This window comes from Oncorhynchus nerka, linkage group LG16 (genome assembly GCF_034236695.1).
Source record: "Oncorhynchus nerka isolate Pitt River linkage group LG16, Oner_Uvic_2.0, whole genome shotgun sequence".
Classification (NCBI taxonomy): Eukaryota; Metazoa; Chordata; class Actinopteri; order Salmoniformes; family Salmonidae; genus Oncorhynchus; species Oncorhynchus nerka.
Genome location: NC_088411.1, coordinates 34,836,745 through 34,850,231, shown reverse-complemented (window position 1 = coordinate 34,850,231; position 13,487 = coordinate 34,836,745). Strand labels below are relative to the sequence as shown.

Below are 13,487 nucleotides of genomic sequence, written 5' to 3'. Positions count from 1 at the left end.
AAAGAGGGGGGGGAAAATCCTTTATTATTTAAAAGGATCTCACCCCTTTCTAATTAGTTTTGTCTGAAAGCCCAAGGAAGTGCCTTGGAGTGAATCAGTATTCCAAAAAGCAGCGGAAAATCACAGACCAGTGAAACATTTCAAATGGTTAAAATTTGGTCTTCAGTAGATATACTGTAGTTTTGCACCTGCTATTTTCAGAGGAGACTAAAATATCAAAGATTAGAACATGAAGTAGCTAAATACAGGTGAAGAGAAGGGTTGCTGGTGTTAAATAACGACGGTATCATGGTTTTTGTTCTTGTTTGTTGCATTAATATTCATTGCTGAACATGACAGCAACAATAATAACGCACAACCGACACATTTAAAGTGTTTGCTTTTCTTCTATACTGTACCACTTACCTGTACACACCCACAGCTTCTAAAAAAGGGGATTCATTGGGTACAGGAGCGGTTTACACTGAGAAATATTCCCACCCCTCCCCCCACAGTCCTTATTAAATACATAACGATTCCTTTCATTAGCCGAGTGATACTGGGGACATTAGTAATCATTTCCCTCAACCGGCAGCAGAATGAGTTTTAACATTCACAGTGAGTCCTCCCTGTCTCACTGTGACTGATCTGCATATAACCCACGTGGCACTCTGGCGTTTTCACCGTCACTCAAGAGGCCTTGGCTTGCAGGCACAGCCACAGCCTTCAGAAATGGCTCTTTCTTTTGCTCATTTATGAACACAACCAGCAAATAGCTTTGTTCACCTCTTTATCATCAGGCAAAATAAGCTCAATTCAACCACAGACAAGAGGGTTAAATGCTCTTGCTGGAGGGGATTATGTGTGTTCTCACATACTGTAATGTTACGTTCAGGCATGTTAAAAAAGGCTAGGCAACTGATGTACGTTTCCCAGATATCAAACTATAAACTAGAGGCTTACAATGGATTTCCTCAATCAATATGCTGTTTCATCTAGCCAAAATCTGACATTGAACTTGAACAAATGATTCCAACTATGAAAAAGACATAATTTCCCTTCCTTTCATTGATTTATAACGTGTTCTTTAGAACATGGCTTTAGTGTAGCGTATACAAACCTACGATCCTCCTTGAAGGTGACATAAATAACATATTTCTAGGATTAGACATAAACATAACTGACAAACAATACAAGCAAATGAAACAGAAACATTTGCTTCACATCACCTTGGTTTTCAGAGTGATTTCCAATTGTGCCTGCTGTGTGCTTTTCACTTTCGAAAAAATACAATAATATGGAATTCATATCTCCGATCAAATGTTGTGTGTCATTGAAAGCAGGCTATATACAACTGTTGAGAAAGGTCATAAACCAGAACAAGCCATTTTGCTCACTACTTTCATACATTTTAGTCTTATCCAGAGCGACTTACAGGAGCAATTAGGGTTAAGTGCCTTGCTCAAGGGCAACAACATATTTTTCACCTAGTCGGCTCGGGGAATCAAACCAGCAACCTTTCGGTTACTGGCCCAACGCTCTTAACCGCTAGGCTACCATTTTCTTTCAAGCCCAGGGTATCGATCAACAAAGGCCATTGTGCAATTGTGGCATTTGTGAATCAATAACATCATGTCTCACCCTTACAATCCACACACTTCTTTATGGAGTCTAGGGATTAAAAAGCAAGTGCTCGGACATCTATAAACCAATGTTATGGGACCCCACAGAACATAGCCCTTCATTGTCACGGTTAAACAATCTTGATAATGGCAAATTATATTTCAATAAGCTCTTAGCGGAAAGACCTTTTCCCATTGAAATGTATGAAAGATTCAATGAGACAAGAACGTTACTAGAGAACACTAGAATGGAGAAGCAGACAGTGATCCTGAGGTCCTCAGCTGCTCTACGAGTTCAAGCTAACTGTGTCCATGACCCAGCCATAACTCTAATTACACAACGCTACTGAATCGTTCCATTCAGAATGACAAATGGAATGTTTAAGCCACATCCATAATGCACAATGGTCAACAAGGGAATGCAACTCATGGTAATAATTCTCTAGCTCTCCACCAAACTAAAATAAAATAAATAATTAAATGGTTAAGGGCAAACAGCCAAATATACCATCAGTGTGAGCAAATAAATGATCTGGGAGTGACGAAATGAAAGCTATCCCTCTCTAGGTACAGAGGCTCAATCAAAAAGGGTCAACTAATCAACACATGCTGTTTAAAAGCTCAAATCCCTTTAGACTGACTTACAGACAGGGGTTAAGAGTGTTAGCAATGTAAAAGCATTATACAGTCCCTCCAGGATTTTGCTGGGATTTTCTGTGATATTTGTGAGCAAAAATACTTGATTTTGCTGCGGCAATTCTGACATTTTGCATGGCAATACGTGATGATCTTGTCCAATTTGAAAATGCACTGACAAGGGAAAAAGTTTGTTGATATGCAACTTGATCTAACCATATTATGCGGTAAATGTACAGTGATTGATTGAAATTGAGAGACCTGTTCTTATACTGCATTGATGGGTCAGTTTTATGCGATAATATTGCAATGATTTGACTGTTTATGCAGAAATAAAGCAGGGATAGGTCAAAATTGCAAACCCTCGCATAATATATGGGAAATTGTTGGTTTTGCAAATAGATTTGCGATCGCAGAATAGCAGAATCCTGGAGGGACTAACTATAGATCCAAGGCTTCATTTGTAGTTCCTCTCCTGATTTGTTCTGCAGTCTCCTGTTGTTGTATATCCTTCTAAACTAGCTCTAGTGTTTGTTCAGTTTTCGACCCAGTAGGGTCTAGACTAGAGACAATGAGCTGTTTGCTTTGCTTCAGCTGTGTCTTGGTGCACAAAACCCTCTCTATTGTTTATGTGAATGCCGGAGTAACTTCTTAATGACATACAATCAGATTCATAAAAGCTCCAAATCTCTTAACGGTAGGAGCTCAGGTGGATTTTCACTCATGAGTCTCACACTCCCCCCGCTAGATCTGACACTTGATGGAATAAGGGAAAAAAACAGGTGAAAATTAGTTTTAAAAATTAGAAGCAAGCGAATCTTGCTTGTTTCCTTGAAAATAGCTTATATCCTGAAATTATCAGCTTTATGCATACATCTAGAAATCTTTATTGAAAACAACATCATTCCATGTTCATCATGTCGACTATAACTCTTTGGTGTGTGTCTCTCATATCCAAGTCATGTCTCCAGTGGCCGTGCTGCTGTAAGGTAGAGGCTCAGTGTGTGAAGTGGCAGGGTGGAGGCATAGAGATGATGTGGCAGCAACTACACAGCCACCTGTCTGAGTTTTTGTCTCCTCAGAGACGCATGGGCATGAAGGAGAGAGAGAGAAAGGGGGGTGGGGTGAAAGGATGAGTGAGTGGCAGTTGTCACCGCCCAAGCTCTCACAACTGTCAGCTAGAAAGTTCAGCCGTGGTCTTTAAAAAACCAATACTTCCTTCTTGTGCAAAGACAAAAAGGGGTCCACAAAACCTTTCGGTGAAACCAGTAAAAATTGGCTTGATATTAGCCTTGATTAATAGTGCCGATGATGGTTAGCCTCGCAAGCCACCTGATCTCACAAGCTTACATGAATGGTTCTCTCCCACAGAGCGGTAATCAGTCTGTAATTAAGAGGCTAGATGAGGGTACCAAGACAAATCAATTAGACTTGAAGGGAGGACAACAAGAACTCAAGCTACTCTCTCTGTGATAGGCTGTTGGGAATCAGATTTTATAACCGTAGGCAAACTGAAAAGATCTTACCTTTACACGATGGTAGGACCTTGTCCCATATAGGTTTTCCATCTGAACCGATAACACATGTGATTGTGGCTGGTCCAACAACAGTATATCCAGAGTTACATTGATAGGTCACTGTGGAGGCCAGTTTGTAGTCCATGCCCACGCGACTGCCGTTCATGATATTTCCAGGGTCAAAGCATGCCTCCCTGGGTTTCTCTGTGGAGTAGAAAACATACACAAGCTTAGGATAAAGTATCATGCAGGACAATTGACCCTGAGCAGAGAGATTTTATTTCAATACAACACCAAGGAAAAGGAAAAACCATAATAATTTTTGCTAAAGCATTGCAACTTATCCATAAATGCAAAAGAAACTCAGCAGTTGAAAAGCCCAGATATCAGGAACAGGCAGGGTATGGTATCCTGGGTTACAGGGTGCATTCAAACAAATCAGATCAAATGTTATTGGTCACATACACATATTTAGCAGATGTTATTGCGGTTGCATCGAAATGCTTGAGTTCCTAGACCCAACAGTTCAGGAGTATTTAACAATTCACAACAATACACACAAATCTAAAAGTAAAATAATGGAATTAAGAAATATATAAATGAACATTCCAGGGATTCTCGGAAGCCGCTACTGATGTTTCTCTATGGTGAACCTTCATGTAAGAAGCAGAACACAGGGAGTGTAGAGTACAAAAGAGCAAGTAGAGTTGCTCCAAGGAATCCTCAATAGAAAAGAGCAGCACAGAGGGGAATGCAAGGTAAGCATCTGGGTGTGTAGGAAAAATGGGGGAGGGGGTGGGGGGGTGAGGGCAGCCAGTGTCCTTAAGGGAACAGACACTAGGAGAAGGACAGTTGGAAAAAGCTCTGGAGGTGGTGCTTGTATACACTGCCAAACAAGATGACAGCTAACAGCCCACTTTTCTCTGCTGCCTTGTGCTTTAAGAAGCAGTGAAAGTTGGAGGGTAGCGGTGGGAGATTTTATCACTGAAATTGCTATAGTGCATCGCAATTTCATCCGCATTCCAATACCCAGAGAGGGAAAATGCTTCTCAACACGCAAGGCCAAAGTATACATGCCAATGCCCTCAACCTAAAGCTACATTTTGACATGGATTTATGAATACAATTAGAAATAAAGTAGTAGAAAACATCAACAAATATATGAAGTTTATTACAGTAATAAGTATGAAAACAGAAAAGGCATTATTTTAACCGTCTCAACATTTAAATTACCTTAGTTAATGGTGCATGGATGGGAGAAAAATATGAATATAGGAGAATGATTTACAGAAAAAATGAGCGTAGATTATATTTTCAATTAGAGAGAGAAGAAACATTTGAGTGCTTTTAGCCTTGGGAGATGACAAATCTCACTGAGTTCCCATGGAAGGTAATTAACTGTTTTTATTGACAAAAGCACAGTTAAATACAGGACCAACAAAACAAAACGACAAATTATGCCATTGATTGGTTTGAATAAATCTTCCAGGAAGAACGAGACGTTGAAGTGGCAAAATACTATACACATCTGTGTTCATGTGTTTTGTGACTTTCATTGATTTTCTGTAACAAATCAAACCAATTATCCAGTTGATCTACAGTAGTTCTATCATCAATGCCTTTAATCAAAAAGCATTTCATAAAAAGAAGTAGGTTGGAATACATACTGTTTTTCAGATACTGCATAGCTGTGTGTAGACAACAGACAAAATAAGGACATCTAGCTGACAGGAAGAACAACATGCAATAAGGCTTATAAAAACACGTTGTCTATAGAATGTATTCTCCAGTTCCTGGAAATCTTTCATCTTAGAAATCTATATCTGTTGAAAGCATTTTTTTTATAGAGACATAAACCTTACGATATGGCCAATGCTATACACATTCATAGAAACCTAGGGTCACCTCCTGTGAGACTAACATGTTGACAACTTGCCTTTGAATTCAATGGCAAAGCCAGACATCCCGAGGGAAGCGTCACTCCTGAAAGCGAGGAAGAGGCTGTTGCCACTGCTCTCGATGCGCTCTGGGGCCTGGTTTCCCTGCAGGCTGCTGATCAATGGGCCGTTGGAGTTATCCCCCTCATAGATGTGCAGGAAGTCATAGCTGGGCTCCATGTTGAAACTGGAAGTATGCAATAGAAAACAATGTTTATTAAAGACTGATGCCTGATTCACAGGTTGGCATATATTGGGATGATTCATGTGCTGGAGGCAGCTCTGCAGTGTTTCACTAGTTGGCCACCAAGTCATAAAATCTGATTGTAAACCTAACCCTAACCTAACCACACTGCTAACCTTATGCCTAACCCTAAGAATATTTTTGTTTTCATAACTTTTTATTATATATAGCCAATTTTGACTTTGCCACTGGCCCATCTAGTGAAAATCCAGGACAAGATTCATCCCAAATAACATCAATCTGAGCCTGAATTACACCGTAGGGCCAACCAGAACCATACTCTGTTGGCTCAGATGTTCCCATTCACATTTATCTTCCCAGCAACTATGGCAAGGCCAGGCCAGTTCAGCTCGCCTTGGCCCTACATTGTGAAGCAGGCATGTGGGGGCCTGTTTGTACAGTCTGTAACTGCCATTAGAGGTATGGTGAGCAAGTAATGTTCTGATGAATCTGAGATCAACTGATAAGAGTTCTTTGGGATTATTCTCATTTGAGCCTATGTAATTCCTGTGGGTTGTGGTGCTTTGTAATTCGTGGAACTATAGTACATTTCATCAAAGCTATTCCATCTATAGGTATCATCTAGGTATATGGCGTAATACAGTAACACACATTGATTTGGATCATATTTGAACAAAGGCAAACTATTTCACCTCAAACACAGATGTGTTTGATGTTTGTTTACAGTAATTACCAAACTGACAAAGACAGAGTGGATACACTCCTTCCATCTGCTCTTTGACCTTGCTCCTTATTACCGTCGGTGCCTCGCAGCATAGCAGGAGTGACATACCTTTTGAAAATTAGGGCTATAACAAAGTCAGGGTTGACTTTAATTCTCCAGTCACATTCCTTTCCTGGTGGGTACGGCTGTGGATAGTTGGGTGATAGAATCACCCCAGCAGGGCCTGTCACGTTGCCGCCGCAGGTAGCTATCACATCAAGGAGAGTGAGGGCAACACACAGGTTTTAATACGACTTGTCTCCATCACATTAACTGTTTATGTTGATTGAAGTGACAAAACAGGCCACCATGCACAGACGTTCAGTGACAAACAGTAGCGATGGAATTCCTCCCTGCCACTGTCATTCAGAAAGGTTATTCACATCTTTGCTTCTTTATTTTTGCCGTTGTGTGAGACTTGTTTGAATGTCAATTCAAGCAAAATGAGTTTCAATCCTGTCAATCATGTACTTGATTGGGAGGGTTTGTAAGAGCAACATTTTTCTAATCTTAGTAATCTTCCACCATTACAAATGATTCTGGCTATAAATGGCCTTCCATCAAACAATTATTAGTGGTGTGGTAAACATACCAAACGACTAGAAGTGACAAAGCACGCTGTCTGACAAAAGGACTGGTTGACAATGGCTGAAAATGCCAATTACATTTCAGTTACTGATGAATCATTTTTCACAGGGGGATTCACACTCTACTGAGACATGGTTTACATTCCTAATGTTACATTTAATTCATTCTAATAATAACCATGTCACTCATTCAACATAGAGTAATTAAGCAGACACAAATGAGTGGTGGTTCATAAAACACTGTTTACATGGATTTTCAGATACCACAAATCCTTCAATGAAAACAACGGAGCGGCCTAGCATACACATCCCAAATCACCTTCTTGCAGCAGAATTATTCTGAAGGGAACATCTACCTATTCTACAAACCCTTAGCTGACATCAAGCCAAGAAGAGAAATAACAGTGAAGTCATTTCTCCATTACTGTGGAAGTCAAAGCAACATACCTATACAGGTTGGAGGGTCTGGCTGCCAGTAGAACCTGTTGTTGAGCTGTACACAGGTGATCTTGTCCAGGCCCTGGACCTGGTAACCTGGGTCACACTGGAAGGTGATGGTGTCCCCGGGCTCCCGACTATCCCCATAACGCGTCCCATTCTGGGGTGTCCCAGGGTCATTACAGGTCATGGCAGTAGTAGCTGAAATCACACAAATTAATCACTTATGAATATTAACATGAGACAAATGCTGACATTTTGACAACACGCATTTAATTTATACAACTAAAAAAAATATCGGACAAATGCTGATTATGATATAATATAATATTGTATTTGAAATCATTGGACTGGCAGCAAACAGAATTGTGGAGACTACTTGTCTTTGAAATAATAGTTCCAGAAAATATTTGCCATTTATATGCAAATGCAATGTTCCATTTCATTTATATTTGCATGAAATATTTATGGTGCAAATGTTTTTATTCGTCATAAGAGTTGTTTATACGTGTATATAAAAGACATAAAACTAGTTCAAATCGAGGCTGAGAGAGGGAAATGTCAAGAAACATACTGTAGCCTTTGTCTGAAAAGTTACTGGTATGAATGTCATATCAGAATACTTCTGGTCTGTTGTGACAGGTAGAGTGCTATTTACTTGAGAACTGAATGGAGAAGCCTGACTTGCTGATGAAGTAATCACTGTCAAACTGGAGTGTTAGGATGTTGAAGGTGCTGTGGGTGTCCTCGGGCAGAGCTGACCCACTCCATTCCTTCAGGAGGATACCACCCTCTGTTGGACCGTCCCACACTTTCAGGATGTCATGGGCCACTTCCGTGTCAAACACTATGAAGTGGAGGCTAAATAGAAAGAGAGAGAATGATTAATTATACACTATGCAGCTCTTCAAGAATTAGAACCTTGCATACTATAGTCTGGCATTACCATTGGTTCACATTTGTGACAAACACATACACAACAATACCCCATAAATCAACTGACCAAGGGTAGTTACCAACTTGTAATACAAAATTATCATTGGAGTTCTAGCGAATGAGTCCTGAAGTAATGCCTCAGACCAAGGAAACATCTAGATCAGAACGGTCTTGATCGCCAAAGGAATGTTTCAATTATTTTCAGCGGCAAAGTAGAGAGAGGATGAATTCTTTAAAAATTCCAATAGCCAGCGATGTCAATTGTATCTCTCCCCCTCCTTGATCCTTAGATTGCTTGAATTGAATTGGCATATCTGATTTCTATGGCATTTCTAGTAGGCATAATTGGTTTATCTTTGGAGGTTATTGTTTGGTTTTGAAGAAGCCAGTAATGGACCTAAAGGAATATATGCTAATGGTAAGGAAGGCCTAGCAGTGGGGGTGAAATGCAATCAGCAATGGCACATTTAATCACAAATCATTTTCCAAATGTGCAGCAGAACAATTGCTCCGCTATACTAGACACGCCTCGCAATAAACTAGCTGATTTCACTTCAAATTTAAATGGAGTCAAGAAAAATTGGGCTATTGTGTATCTAATGGCATATTCCAAGGGGTGTGTCCCTATTGTGAGATACTGTACCTAATGGTTTTGCCTGTGTCCGCTTCAATGGACCAGGTACAGTGGAGGTTGTTGTCGTACGGTGCAGGGTAACCCGGGGAGAGTATCCGTCCAGATATTGCACCTGCAATGTGGCCTCCGCATTCAGCTAGATGAGGAAACCGAAACGTGTATTTTACCATAGTCATCAGCAGCCCTAGTGTTCAGTGTAAATATGTTAAGGGAAGGCTCATATCATCACAATAGAAAGTCAATTAAATAAGCTACCCTGATCTTTTGAGGTGTCTTAATCCTGATGAACCTCAGGCTGGCTTCTCTCTCTGGCATCAACCAGACCAATTCATAAACATCCCATAATACATTGCATAATCACACTTGAAAGAATCTAATATGTTCTCTGGCTTCTCCACATACGTATGTGTTTTATTTTATTCACTGCTGACGACAGAAAAAGAAAAGAGGATATCCCTATTATGTCACTTCGTTCAAAGGAAAGAAAAAATACAATGACAGCCTAGGGCAATGTCATCCATTTTCCATGCTACTTTTCTGCAGTATAGAAATGTGTCTGAACCGAGCTGGGCTAATTAAGGAATGAGGCTGAACTGAAGAATGACACTGTAATGTATCAGTTCTCACCAGCACAGAAAGCTCAGAGTGTCCTTACTTAAATTAAGAGAGAGACACACAAGGTTTCTTCATATATAGCTTTAGGGGCAGTAATATAGCCAGCATTAGGGGATAAATGTTCATAGCTGTTAACTAGTATAATATTTCAGTATAGTATAAATGACAGTATGACTGGAGGGGCTTTGACTCATAGTTAGCCTGAGAGAGCGGAACTGGCAGAGCTCGTCAGATTATGGAATCAGTAAGATATTAATAACAGTGGGACAGAATGCAGACAACACAACAAAGTCCATGTTGACTGGTAAAATAGTATAATATATTCAAAAGTATGCAGTGGATGAAAATTAATCCTTTGATATGGGCATCTTGACCATTACTCTGATAATTGAAATGTCAACTAAATCTTCCTTAGGAATGGAAATGGTGTGTTTCGCCATAATCAGGGAATGTTCCCTGATGATACCTACTACAGTAAATACCATTTTCTTTCCAAATTCTATACTGTCTATACACACCACATATTTATATTCTGGATTCTGACACATGCTCACTATAATATATGTTCTCTGGGTTCTTAATTCTTGATTTCTTATTTAATACATATTTGTATTATTTGTATTGTATTTGTGAGACACTCTACTAGCTGCATTTGCTATAACACCTGCAGATCTGTGTATGCGACCAATAAACTCTGATTTGATTTGTCTATTTTCGGCAACTACTCACTCACCTAGACAGGAAGGCAAAGGTTTGTCCCAAACCCTACGGTCTCCACTTAGGCATGCCAGAGTGCTGCTTCCATGGAGAGTATAGCCAGGGTTACAACTGTACAACACAAAAGTGTTCGCAAAATGGCCGTCATCTTGAATCTTGTATCCGTAATTCGGAGTTCCTGGTTCTTCACACTTGACAAGGTCAAAACCTACAAATACAGATTTGACGCTTTAGCCCATTTAAACATTAAAAAAACATGTGTCCACTAAAACTTGAATCAGGGAATATATATATAGGCTGTGTCTCGAGGACATAATCTACTCACTGCTGTAGGTAAGTCTGAATCCCTTGTTCGTTTCAGTGCCGTTGCTGTTGAACTCAAACCAGAGGTGATTTGAGGTACTGTTGATGATGACATTGTACATGTCAGTTTTGGAGAAATTGCCAAGAAGACGATGTGAAGTATCCTTCCCGTCATACACCTGTTGATTAAAGAACAACACTATAATGCCCAGGTTTGTCAAAATGCTATTAATATTCAAGAGACTATTCAATAGCATACTGTATACTGTACAGTATGCAGCCTCTTGCAGTACTATTACAATATTTGCAGAGTGGCAGCGTAAGAGGTTTGAGTGAGTAGTTAGCATTCAATTCATCACGAAAATAGTAAAGAGCAGATGGGTAGATACATATTGTACATACATAATATGAATATATACACTACAGGAGAATATTTCAAGTTGGGCTTCCAGAGGATAGTGGACAAGACAAAGGCAGAAACATTTTAATGCGGATAACCAGTTGGGTGCCTATTCCAAATAACATACACTACCGGTCAAAAGTTTTAGAACACCTACTCATTCAAGGGTTTTTCTTTATTTTTTTACTATTTTCTACATTGTAGAATAATAGTGAAGACATTAAAACTATGAAATAACACATAAGGAATCATGTAGTAACCAAAAAAGTTTTAAACAAATGAAAATATATTTTATATTTGAGATTCTTCAAATAGCCACCCATTGCCATGATGACAGCTTTGCACACTCTTGCCATTCTCTCAACCTGCTTCATGAGGTAGTCACCTGGAATGCATTTCAATTAACCGGTGTGCCTTCTTAAAAGTTAATCAGATGTGTTGTGACAAGGTAGGTGGAGTACACAGATGATAGCCCTATTTGGCAAAAGTCCATATTATGGCAAGAACAGCTCAAATAAGCAAAGAGAAACGACAGTCCATCATTACTTGAAGACATGAAGGTCAGTCAATATGGAACATTTCAAGAACTTTGAAAGTTTCTACAAGTGCAGTCACGAAAACCATCCAGCGCTATGATGAAATTGGCTCTCATGAGGACCGCCACAGGAATGGAAGACCCAGAATAACCTCTGCTGCAGAGGATAAGTTCATTAGAGTTACCAGCCTCAGAAATTGCAGCCCAAATAAATGCTTCACAGAGTTCAAGGAACAGACACATCTCAACAACAGCTGTTCAGAGGAGACTGTGTGAATCAGGCCTTCATGGTCGAATTGCCGTAAATAAAAAACTAGTAAAGGACACCAATAATAAGAAGAGACTTGCTTGGGCCAGGAAACATGAGCAATGAATATTAGTCCGATGGAAATTTGCCCTTTGGTCTGGAGTCCAAATTTGAGATTTTTGGTTCCAACAGCTGTATCTTTGTGAGACGCTGTGTGGGTGAAGGGATGATCTCCACATCTGCATTTCCCACCGTAAAGCATGGAGGAGGAGGTGATATCTTCTTTGGGACTGGGGGCAGTATTGAGTAGCTTGGATGAATAAGGTGCCCAGAGTAAACTGCCTGCTACTCAGGCCCAAAAGCTAGAATATGCATACAATTAGCAGATTTGGATAGAAAACACTCTGACGTTTCTAAAACTGTTTGAATGATGTCTGTGAGTATAACAGAACTCATATGGCAGGCAAAAACCGGAGAAAAAATCCAACCAGGAAGTGAGAAATCTGAGGTTTGTAGTTTTTCAAGTGATGGCCTATCCAATATACAGTGTCTATGGGGTCATATTGCACTTCCTACGGCTTCCACTAGATGTCAACAGACTTTAGAACTTTGTTTCAGGCTTCTGATATGAAGGGGAGCGAATAAGAGCTGTTTGAACCAGAGGTCTGGCAGAATGCCATGAGCTAAGTCACGCACACGGCCGTGAGAGCGAGTTGCGTTCCTTTTAATTTCTAAAGACAAAGGAATTGTCCGGTTGGAATATTATTGAAGATTTATGATAAAAACATCCTAAAGATTGATTATATACATCGTTTGACATGTTTCTACAAACTGTAACGGGAACTGTTTTGACTTTTCATCTGGACTAAGTGCCTGCGCCTTGTGAATTTGGATTTGTGAACTAAACGCGCAAACAAAAAGGAGGTATTTGAACATAAATGATGGACTTTATCGAACAAAACAAAAGTTTATTGTGGAACTGGCATTCCTGGGAGTGCATTCCGATGAAGATCATCAAAGGTAAGTGAATATTTATAATGCTATATCTGAATTTTGTGACACCTCTCCTTGGTTTGAAAATGGCTGTATGTTTTTCTGTGGCTAGGTGCTGACCTAACATAATTGCATGGTGTGCTTTTACTGTAAAGTTGTTTTGAAATCTGACACAGCGGTTGCATTAAGGAGAAGTTTATCTATAATCGTATGTATAACACTTGTATCTTAGATCAATGTTTATGATGAGTATTTCTGTAATTTGACGTGGCTCTCTGCACTTTCACAGGATGTTTGTTTGAGACAATGCATTTCTGAACATAACGCACCAATAGGTTTTTGGACATAAAGATTAACTTTATCGAACAAAACACACATTTATTGTCTAACATGGAGTCCTGGGAGTGCCATCCAGTGAAGATC

At 39.7% G+C, this 13,487-nt stretch overlaps 1 protein-coding gene across 1 annotated transcript in view; it reads right to left on the bottom strand.

Annotated features, from left to right (window-relative positions):
- LOC115144502 (CUB and sushi domain-containing protein 1-like) overlaps nucleotides 1-13,487 on the bottom strand; it is a 415,143-nt gene that overhangs the window by 81,249 nt on the left and 320,407 nt on the right. The window contains 8 exon segments of the mRNA XM_065002644.1: nucleotides 3,764-3,958; nucleotides 5,691-5,878; nucleotides 6,729-6,867; nucleotides 7,694-7,885; nucleotides 8,343-8,545; nucleotides 9,264-9,390; nucleotides 10,603-10,794; nucleotides 10,912-11,068. Of these exon segments, the coding sequence (XP_064858716.1) occupies nucleotides 3,764-3,958; nucleotides 5,691-5,878; nucleotides 6,729-6,867; nucleotides 7,694-7,885; nucleotides 8,343-8,545; nucleotides 9,264-9,390; nucleotides 10,603-10,794; nucleotides 10,912-11,068 (1,393 nt within the window).